Below are 11,276 nucleotides of genomic sequence, written 5' to 3' on the forward strand. Positions count from 1 at the left end.
AGACTACACTGAAGGCTGAAAATCACATCACTGGAAAAGAAAATTAGGGATCTTGGCACGTTTTCCTCCCAAAATAATAAAGTTAGAGTTGACATGACATTTATTTTTTCTTTAACATTTTAAGAGACCATCATGAGGAAAAGGTATGCATATTTTAACTCTAGGCAGCAAAATAGGACCAAGGAGTAGAAGTAACATTGAGGAAGAGTTCACGGTCTAGCTCTTGGACTGTTTTTAAGATACCGTGAAGCTTAGCTGAAGATTAGGCTAATACCGGTTGTAGCAGGAACTTGGGGGAAAACCTGGAAAAAAGTACAGAACATTTGTGTAGTTAGGATAAGAAGAGCCAGGGGCAGAGGGCATTTGGGAGAGACTTGTTAGAAATTGATTCGTAAGAGAGCAGCCATAATTTCTCTAACCATTTGTATAACATGACTGCAAAGAAACCTTCCCCAAGCAGAGATTATGTGAAAGAGTTAGGTAGGGTTAGAGGGACAGGGCACCGTTTCCAGTTCAGAACTCAGGCAGACCTATGTCACAGTTGGAGTTAGAACCTTGTTGAAGGTAATCGAGATCCGTTTTCCCCAAAACAAGACTCCATAATACAAATGCACGGAAGATGGCATGCATCGCCGGCAAGTAGGGTGTGTGTTGGCCGTTGCTGCGATGGTAAGGTTGTTGCCACCATAACTACTGTGCTTCCTCCATGTGTCCTACTTGCACAGCACTCTGAGCCCTATCTTTTTTTTTTTTTTTAAGATTTTATTTATTTATTTGACACAGAAATCACAAGTGGGCAGAGAGGCAGGCAGAGAGAGAGAAGGGGGGGAAGCAGGCTCCCTGCTGAGCAGAGAGCCCGACGCGGGGCTCGATCCCAGAACCCTGAGATCATGACCCGAGCCAAAGGCAAAGGCTTTAACCCACTGAGCCATCCAGGTGCCCCTGAGCCCTGTCTTTGAAGAATATATACACAGACACAGAATGCACCGCATAGGTATGGTATAGATAGTAAGAACTCAGCTATTGTAAATAATGAAGTAGGGCCTGGATAACCTCTGTTCGGAGAGCGTGTGTAGGGAATTCCAACACTGGGGAAGCAGCTGGGTAGAATTACAATCTAAAATTTCCTCCAGGTTAATTCTGAATGTTCCAAAGGAACTTTTACCTTATAATACATTTTTTTTTTCAAGAGGAGGAAAAGGACAAGAACAATAAAAGGACCAATTCATAAACTTTTCAACATTGTTAGATATTACTTTTCATTTTTCTCTCTGATGGGCCATTTTCTGAATATCCTAGGCTGCTGTTGCCAAAATAGTTCCACCAGGGAAGGGAGTTTCATAGTTTTCATGAGGGGACTGGCGGACAAGTTTATCTCAAAACTGAAGAAATTAGAGATTGTGATGAAAATCATAGTAGTTACCTTTTAAAATGGTTATTTACATATTTGAGGATACTTCTTGAAAGGCAGAAGATTCCCTGAGGGTAGAAGCTTACATATGAGAAGACACGTTTAGAAGCTGACATAGCACACGAGTTTTTCACACAGTTATTCCCTCTCACTCAACCATTATTCATTAAGCACATTCTAAATGTATGGCACAGGGCTCGGTGTTCTGGGTTCCCAGAGATGAACCCAGTCCCTGCCTTCGCGACAAGGACTTCCAATGACTTACAGAGTCCATGCTCACAGCAGCCCTCACAAGTATCTGCTGTCGCTATTGCCTTTTGCCAGATGAGAAAACAGAAGAATAGCAAGGTTAAGAAATCTTCCCCATGTTTCACGGCTGGTAAGGTGCTGAGCTGGGGTGCAAACCCAAGTCTGTTTTATTGCAAGGACGTCACACTTGCCGCAGGCACAGATGGTAGCTGGAGTCACGAAGCAACAGAAACCAGCAGGGAAGGACGGACATCGGAGAGGGGAGGGTGACTGGGAGGTGCTTTCCATCTCCAGCCTGTGACGATAGGTTCCCTGAGGGCCAGGGCTAGCCAAGGATATTTGGAAGGGCTGCTAAAGTATGAGAAGCCAAAATTATCTGTTGTGTTTGTCATTTTGCTTATTTATAAGTTTAAAAGATGGGTGTAGTATAGGTATGGTCAAGGGTGTTGTGAGACCCTTGTGTTAAACAGCAGACCCTTGTGCTGTTAAACAGCACTCTTGATCTGTCTGCTGTCTGCCTGACTTCCACAGAGTCCCTCAAACCTTAACAACCTCTTTTTTTGTTTTGTTTTGTTTTGTTTTTCCAAGTTTTAATTTAAACTCTTGTTAGTTGACATATAGCGTAAGAGTGGAAAATCTCACTTTTAATAAACTTCTTGTTTAGAATCCTTAAAGATACATAGTCGTTCAGAAAACCGAACTTCTCGTTGGTGCTGTTTATGGGATGGCAAATACTGTAGAATGTATATGCCAGCATATAATACTCCAAGAAAGAGAATTCTGGCCACAAAAGTCCTCATTTTCCTCTGTCTGTCAAATAAATGAATAAAAAACAAGTCTTAAAAAAAATTAAAGGTCTTCATTTTCTTCCCTGCTTCACCCTGTGTTGCCCTTTATTATTTATTTTTCTTTTAATATTTTATTTATTTATTTGAGAGAGAGAGAGAGAGGAGCAGAGGGAGAGGGCCACGCAGCCTCTGCAATGAGCAGGCAGCCCTACTCAGGGCTCCGCTCCACGACCCTGAGATCATGATCTGAAACTGAAGTCAGGAGTCGGATACTTAACTACCTCAGCCACCCAGGCAACCCCCTTTTTATTATTGAAAGCAAAGCAAAATATCTGTGTTTAGAAAACCCCCTTAGCAAAGGGCAATTTTTATTGAGTACAGACTTTAGAATTTTAACGAAACCCCTCCTGACTGGGGGGAAAAAAGTAAATGAACATTAACATCATGAACACTAGTAATAGTTTAATTCTTACTTACAACTAGTAGTAGTTTGAACACTAGTAATAGTTTAATTCTTTCTTACAACATAAATGAACACTAGTAATTAATTCTTACAACTAGTCATAGTTTACAACTATTAATAGTTTACAAGACTAGTAATAGTTTAAATTCTTAAAACATAAATGAACACTAGTAATAGTTTACAACTAGTAATAGTTTACAATGCTAGTAATAGTTTAATTCTTACTTTATTATCGGTCTCCTTTCTTAAATTTTGGTGTTCTCAAGATTAAGAATTTTTTATTTAACCTCATTTATAGTGATACAAAAACTGAACTAAAAAGGAAGCCATTAAATAAATGATTAGGTGCTCTTTTCTCATCAGATTTATTTTGTTATTCTTGTCTGTTTATTTCATGTTATTCCATTCCATTCCATTCCCTTCTACTGCTGCCTTCTGTATCCCTCATCGTAGCTACCACTAACTTACTGTATACCTTATTTAGGAAGATATCCAAGTTCATCTTATAAGATATAAGGTGTCTAGGAGCACCTGGGTGGCTCAGTGGGTTAAAGCCTTTGCCTTCAGCTCAGGTCATGATCCTGGGGTCCTGGGATCGAGTCATGCGTCAGGCTCTCTGCTCAGCGGGGAACCTGCTTCCCCCCTCCCCGCCTGCCTCTCTGTCTGTCAAATAAATAAATGAAATCTTCAAAAAAAAAAAAAAGTAGAAGATATAAGGTGTCTAATTTCTTTTCGTGCTTGCTTTTCATTTATTGTATGTTTTCATTCCTTCCATTACTCACCCACTCTACTGCAATTTCCGACTCTTCTTTCTTGCGTAGTCGGGAGCCCTACTGAATTTTGTAACCAACTCAGAAGGGATTGTGCTCGGCTTCACATCCTTGGTGAGAAAGCAATCATTACACCCTGGGAGGCACCCTCAGATGCTGCTTTTGGCCAGTATTACCTTTGCTTCCTCCTCTTTCTTGCTTTCTACATGCCCTCTGCTTGTTCTCTCTCTCCCTCTGTATGTTCCCATCTTCCCTATGCTACTATGAAGGTTACCTTGTTCTCATTTTATTCTGTAGCACGGGTTAGCTTGCCAGTTGGAATGACTCTTCTTCTCTGGGAGTGGCCATGGCTGGAAGGATTGCTTCACCCTGCCTTCATTCCCATCAGTTACGCCGCGTAGGGTGGTAACACGGTCTTCTTGGGTTCTTGCAGATGTTCCCCCCACGAGTCAGGGAGTAGATCACAAGCAGGTCCAGAGAGAACTGGGAAATGTGGTACTGCACCTGCACAACCCTACCATCCTCTCTTCCTCTTCAATCGAAGTGCACTGGACAGTGAGTCATTCTTGTTGCAATATTTGATTCCAGGTTCAATAAGCAGATGGCTTCTGGGAGACCATGATATGAAAAAAATATTTATGCTGCAGATAGTTTATTATGTATGTGTGTTGCCTACTTGTCCGCCAATGAAAACTTTATATTGTAATTGTTTATTATGGTGCTTATGCATGGACTTTCAACAGAAAAAAGTTCACATTGTGCGTATTTTCTATTATACTACAATAGTAAACTGCGTCATTACCAAAGGAAAGAAACACACAGTATTAATTATAAATCTGTAACTTGTGATAGGATCATTATCACATGCATTTTTTGAGACTTTAGAAGTTTTCAGAGTAACATTAAACTGGCATTTAAAATCAGAAAGTTTTCTGATCCTTTTGATCTTAACATATCTGTAGATGTCTGTCACAGAGCTGCCTAAAATTTCTACATAAACCATAGAAATTAGTGTCTAATAGTATCTGTTAAGCTGAAAAGGTGACTACATTACAAAAGATAGTACTTAGTTTTTTTCATATTCTATTTTATATAAACTAGAAAACTATAGAGTGAAGCCAGATAGAATTTTTTGCATTTGGACATGTTTAATTTTTGTAATTTTAAAATAAATCAATATTTATTTGATTTAAATAAATATTTATTTATTTAAATAAAACATGCATGTTTTGTCATTTTAATAGGTGGACCAACAGTCTCAGTATATTCAAGGATATAAAATTCTTTATCGGCCATCTGGAACCAACCACGGTGAATCGGAGTGGTTAGTTTTTGAAGTGAGGACCCCAACCAAAAATAGCGTGGTTATCCCTGATCTCAGAAAGGGAGTCAACTATGAAATTAAGGCTCGTCCATTTTTTAATGAATTTCAAGGAGCAGATAGTGAAATTAAATTTGCCAAAACTTTAGAAGAAGGCAAGTATAATGAACTGTGTGATTACTGTGCATTATAGTACATGTGTTAGGGTTTTTTTTAACTTAATTGAGGAAATTTTAACATTAATTGTGACATTAATTATTGTCTTGATGTTGAACATTAGATTTTGCTAAGAGAATTTGTCCAACTGGAACTGCTAAAAATCAAAATTCTGTAATGCTTGACTTGCTTTAATAGCCTGTATAAAAACGTACAACCATGAGCCGTATTTTACTTAATGGCATAGGTAGGATATAGTCAACTGCTGAGAACTAAAATTCACATTTAAAGATGAATATGTTCTCAATTTGCTTGACTTTCCATTAATTATCTTCCAACTCACTTATTGAATGTTACTTTGAGTAATGATTTATAAATACAGTGAGTAATGTTTTGGTTTGCCCAGGACTTTCTGGGATTAGCATTTTATGTTTATTCCTCATGTCCATGGCCACGGCCATGTCATGATTGGCCACCTTGACCTGAAATTTCAGTCTTAGTATTTACATAAAGGTAAAAAAGCTTATACATCACAAGTATACTCTGTAAAAATAACCAGAATTTTTCCTAAAATCTGCTTATTATTTTGATTACAGAAATGATGGAATGTAGTTAACATCATGAATGATTAATATATATCTTTATACTTTGGACATTTGTAGGGAGAACATGGGACTGAGGTTACAGGGAAGGAAGAATAAGAATTTTCCTGAGCTGTTTTGTGGAGATAATCTACATACTTTTGTTTATGGAAAGTGCATATTAACGAAAAGCTTAGCAATATTGAGGAGAAATTTAAATTAGTTGGGACTATTCAGACTTGAATGAGATACCTCTTTAAAACATATGGGTATATTGACATTTTGACATATTGACATAGATTTGACATAGTTAATACTTGACTTTACATGTTGTGTCTGCCTTGAGTGTTCTCTTATATACTCATAGTGTATCCAATTTTTAAAACAATAGCACCCAGTGCCCCACCCCAGAGTGTAACTGTATCAAAGAATGAAGGAAATGGAACTGCAATTCTTGTTAGTTGGCAGCCGCCTCCAGAAGACACTCAAAATGGAATGGTCCAAGAGTATAAGGTAATGCATATATAATAATTACTGATGGACACCCTTCTCCCCCTACAAAGAAAAGCAAAAGAAAAAGCATGTCTGAATTGTGGATATTTGGCGCCATCTGCTGGTCCATGTAGCAATGTAAAATTATCTTACTACTGCACCATTTTTTCAGTAATCATGGAATAATTCTTAAGCCATTTGAAAAAAGCAATCAATTTAAAAGAAGTCATCTAGAGGGTCAAAAATCTATAGGTCCATATAATTTCACACAACAAGTATAAATGCCAATAAAAAAGGGATTTGTTTGTTTGTTGTTTACCTTAAAAAAATAGCTTAAATATATTTTGCAGGATTGGGTTGCCCCATGGAATTGGCTAGGAGTCAAATACTATCAAATAGAGTTTGCTTGCCTGCTTTCCTTTTGGCACATTTGAAGTTTCGGAACTTTGGAGCTAAGTTGGAAAATTTGTTTTAATGTGCATGAAAGGTTTTTTTTTCTTGTGAAGCATGTTTTAGTCTCCAAACAAAATTTCATGTCTCAGAGGAGATTCAGTTATAAGTTTATGTATGTTTAAATGAATTTTAAAAATATAAGATGGCAAGCGACTCAATCTGGTAATTCTGATAATTATTTTGACCTGTGAAGTCATCAGCTCTAGTGACTAAATTTAGAGTCTCACATAGATTTGTTTTGAGTAAGTATTTTCAGAACATGCCAAGATACAGTTAAAAACAAAGTTAAGTTCATGAAATATATCCTATCAATGATTCTGTATTATAGGAAAGTCTTAATGGATCTATGATAAATGAGTAATTGATAGATTGAATCGGGGAAATCTCAATAGAAAATAGATTTTACGTGTCTTTTTTTCAACATATATGTAAACACATTGCCCACTAGGAGAATTTCAACTGTAAAACATTTTTTCTCTAGATACTGTTTTATGTTTCCATGATGCCTGAGTATTTTTCTAGTTACTAGCTAAATCGTGATACTTAATAGTTCATCTCATATATGTGAGTATTTTACACTGTCTCTGTTGATGCAAAACTGATATTAAAAAGGTGACCACATTTATCTTCTAGAGGTTAATTAGATACTAACATCAGAATCACTTGTAGATTTATCTTCCAAACATAGGTACCTGACCACCATTCTTAGAGATTCTGACCCCGTAGGTCTGATGGGGGCAGTTTGCATACTCATCAGGGTAGATCTTTCCAAGGTGATTCTGATGTGCACACTTGGTAAGGCTTGCCAAATAAAGACCATCAATGTTCCCTCAAGTAGCAAATTGATTTGGACAATAACCAGATATACTGAGCTTCATTTTTGGCCTAACATTTTCTTAAAATGATTTTTAAAAAAACAAACTGAAAGCCTTTTCATGAAATTTACCAAAATTTTAAAAGAGTGACATTTGAAATATTTAAAATAGTGCCATGAATGTCCTGTGAATGTTCTTAGATATTTCAAATTAGATCTTCTAGTGTCATTGAATCATTGAAAGGTAAGAGTCTTTACAATCTAAGTGTTTTCTTGTGAATTTCAAGGTTATCTCAATACTGGGGAGTGACAGGATGCTATGGTTCTGTCCAGAAAAAAATGAACTGTTACAGAGATCTTTAAGGATTTAAAATGAGGTGATGTCTCAGCTCTCAGGCAAAATTGTGTAATGCAGCATTTTCCCCTAAGAATCAAAACTCATTTCTCTCCAGAAGAAATGCAGAAGGGTGGATTTCACTTAACTTCATGGTCAATTTAAAATAATAAAATGCCTTTCAGAACCTGATTGACTGGTACAAAATCAGTTTGTGGCTTTGGTTCAGCTGCGTAATGTAATTGGGGAAAAAAAAAATCACAAAGGACTCTTTATTTCCAAATGGTCAGGACCTGGTATAGAGTCTGGCCATTTGCTAGTGTTATGCATTGAAACTATATTAAAATAATATTAACTTCCAAAGAAAAAAATGAAAGGTTATTGCTCACATGATAGGGGACACTGATACTCCTAGACTTATTTTAAATCCTATTTCCTATTACAGTTTAGACAATAGGCTACTTGAGGCTAATCCTATGTGTTGCTTGAGGACATCATAAAGAATGTAGAGCATGTTTTATACTCCCTGGACCATTGTCTTATGGTAACTGAGTCCAAATACTGCCATGCACCATATCCAACTTCTTAAACATTGCAGAAGATCACTCTATGGTTAAATAATCCTTTAGTGAAATTTAAATTAAGGATTACAGTGTAGTTCAGAAGTCTTAATTTCCTGAAAATACTTTCCTGTCACAAATATCCTTATCAAAGTTAGCGAGCTCTACAATAATTTTCTTATTGGAAGAACGTTTTTCTTTCGAGTCAATTATGTCTTGTTATTCTTTACGATCTCATCTATGTTATCAAAGACTAATTAATATTCCCACTTAAATACAAGATTGGAGTGCTAATTTTCTCTCATGGATAATAGTATGACATGCCTCAGGTTGAGGAGATTCAAAGAAAGAGCCTAACTCCTTAGGTCCAGGTTTATTTATGTATTTTTAAGTAAACTCTACAGCAGCATGGGACTCGAACTCAGGACCCTGGGATCAAGAGTTGCATGTTTTATTGACTGAGCCAGCCGGGCATCCCTGTCCAGTTTTATTTTTCATAACCTTATTTTTGAAAAGGTACTTTATAGACTAAATTATTGTTCTTATCTGGGTATACACAGTATTTTGCAAAGAACTTTTTTTCTGGCAAACAATTCCTAGGTTTAAAAAAAAAAAAAAAACCCTGCTGATTTGGGCTGATAGGAGCCTGTTTCTTTGAGCAAAGATTTGTAGACTTTCCTAATAGACTCCTTGAGCAGTATATGAGAAAATTCATAGCGGTCTTAAAGGTACTGCTAACCCGAGGTTGGAATGGAAGAGCCTGCTCAGAACTAGATCCTCGGGAAAAATGACTTCTGCCGCATCCTACATCAGGTCCGTGAAAAGTCTGAACTTGGTCTAAGACCGAAATACCATGTTGATCTTTGCATTAACTTACATAATTTACCAGCTTCAACTTCCTCGTGCTCTTCTTACAGGTTTGGTGTCTAGGCAATGAGACTCGCTATCATATAAACAAGACGGTGGATGGTTCTACCTTTTCTGTGGTCATTCCTTCTCTGGTTCCCGGGATCCGCTACAGCGTGGAGGTGGCCGCCAGCACGGGGGCCGGGGCTGGGGTGAAGAGCGAGCCACAGTTCATCCAACTAGGTGAGATCCCCGCTCTGGTTTGCAGTCCATCCCCTTCTTGGCTTTTGGAAAGAAAATGACAAAAATGATAACATTAGCTTTATTTCAAATATAGGTGTAATAGAGTGTATAAAATATATCTATGCCCTATTATATAAATATATGTTATAATTATATAAATACATAATATATATCACAACTAAACTGAAACTTAGCCAAGCACACATTTTAAATTATATTTCAAGCAAATGTTGTCCGCATTCACTGTCTTCCTAATTCCATCCTATTGAATTTTCTTTTCCTTTTTTTTTTGTTTTTTCAACAAATACTATTAGTTGAACATCAAGGATACCTCCGTGAACAAGAAAGACAGTCTGAAACTTCATAGAATTTAGATTTATTTGGATTAAAAAGAAACTTCCTTGAAAAACTTAAACTAGGTATTAGAAGTTTAAGCAATATACAATTTATATTTACCACTCTGGTGTCTATTTAAAACCGTAATTGCTTTTTTAAAAATTTATTTATTTATTTGTTTGTTTGCTTGTTTATTTGACAGAGATCACAAGTAGGCAGAGAGACAGGCAGAGAGAGGTGGGAAGCAGGCTCCCTGCTGAGCTGAGAGCCCGATGCGGGGCTCGATGTGGGACTCAATCCCAGGACCCTGAGATCATGACCTGAGCCGAAGGCAGAGGTTTAACCCACTGAGCCACCCAGGTGGCTCAAAGCTGTAATTGCTTTTTATAAGAAAAGATAGATTTCAATGTCCAAGAGAATTGGGATGCGGTTATATGCTAATTACTTAGAAAGGTAAATACCATGTGTGCTTCAGAAGTGGTTAGAGGAATTAGGAAAAACATTTAGAAAAAAACTGACAGAGAAGCCTTGTTATTACAGTTTCCTATAGGGAATGTGGCATGAATATGAAATACAAATTAGTAAGTGGTTACTGGTAAAATCTAAAGCAAACAACAACAAAAACAATTATAAATGGAAAGGGGAGAGAAGAGCGTCGCTATCAAGAGATTGCATTTAAAAAACAAACAATGCTGCATGTAGAGCCGGCTTTGGTTTATTCCTTTCAGATCAGAAGTTAAGCATTAGTAAGATTTTATGTCAGGAGAAGGATCAGTTATATGCATTTTTATACATGTACAAAGTATTGTTGCATTTGGTTGATAATTGAGGACATCCTAGAAATTATTTCAAAACAAAATTGGGAAACATTTGGCTTTGAATAAACTTTATTGCTGTATAAACTTTTCACTCAGTCTGGAAATTCCTATCATTGTTGTGTTGTTAAGACCGAGCTATCTGCTCTAACCGATGTCTTTGCCGAATCTCTGTGGTAAAACATGATAAATTTCACCTGGAATGCCGTGATCGTGGGGCAGGACTCTGTTCCATGTGGGCATGGTCACGGGCTGGTGAGGCTTACCTTTTTAACATGGAGCTTTCAAGGCTGACCCAGGCCAGCAGAAAGAAGGAAAAGAAACCAGCAGTGTGGGGGAGGATTGAATGGTGCAGGTCTAGGATTCGTATGCATCTCTGCTGGGCAGAACTCTCGTGGGATTTCCAATGGATGAATGAGAACACCACCAACGAAGTCACTGGCTAGGGAGTTACCTCCTGAAAACTCCATTGTGTAACAGTAACATTCAAACCGTGAGAGGAGAGCTTGCACTATCGCTACAGCCATGGTCCAGAATTTGATCTGGGGATTATCTTTTTAAACAGTGCTTACATATGCAACTTTTTTTTTTTTTAAAGATTTTATTTATTTATTTGACAGAGAGAAATCACAAGTAGATGGAGA

The 11,276-nt window shown here is 37.3% G+C and overlaps 1 protein-coding gene across 4 annotated transcripts in view; it reads left to right on the top strand.

The window, feature by feature from the left end:
• The window catches only part of ROBO1 (roundabout guidance receptor 1), a 414,151-nt gene that overhangs the window by 343,519 nt on the left and 59,356 nt on the right, over nt 1–11,276 (top strand). For all 4 annotated transcript variants that reach the window (XM_059392146.1, XM_059392148.1, XM_059392147.1 and 1 more), the window contains exons 13-16: nt 4,115–4,236; nt 4,926–5,157; nt 6,131–6,252; nt 9,310–9,481. In XM_059392146.1, the coding sequence (XP_059248129.1) occupies nt 4,115–4,236; nt 4,926–5,157; nt 6,131–6,252; nt 9,310–9,481 (648 nt within the window). The remainder of the gene's footprint in view (nt 1–4,114; nt 4,237–4,925; nt 5,158–6,130; nt 6,253–9,309; nt 9,482–11,276) is intronic.

The sequence above is a fragment of the Mustela nigripes genome, chromosome 2 (genome assembly GCF_022355385.1).
Source record: "Mustela nigripes isolate SB6536 chromosome 2, MUSNIG.SB6536, whole genome shotgun sequence".
In the NCBI taxonomy this organism is placed as follows: Eukaryota; Metazoa; Chordata; class Mammalia; order Carnivora; family Mustelidae; genus Mustela; species Mustela nigripes.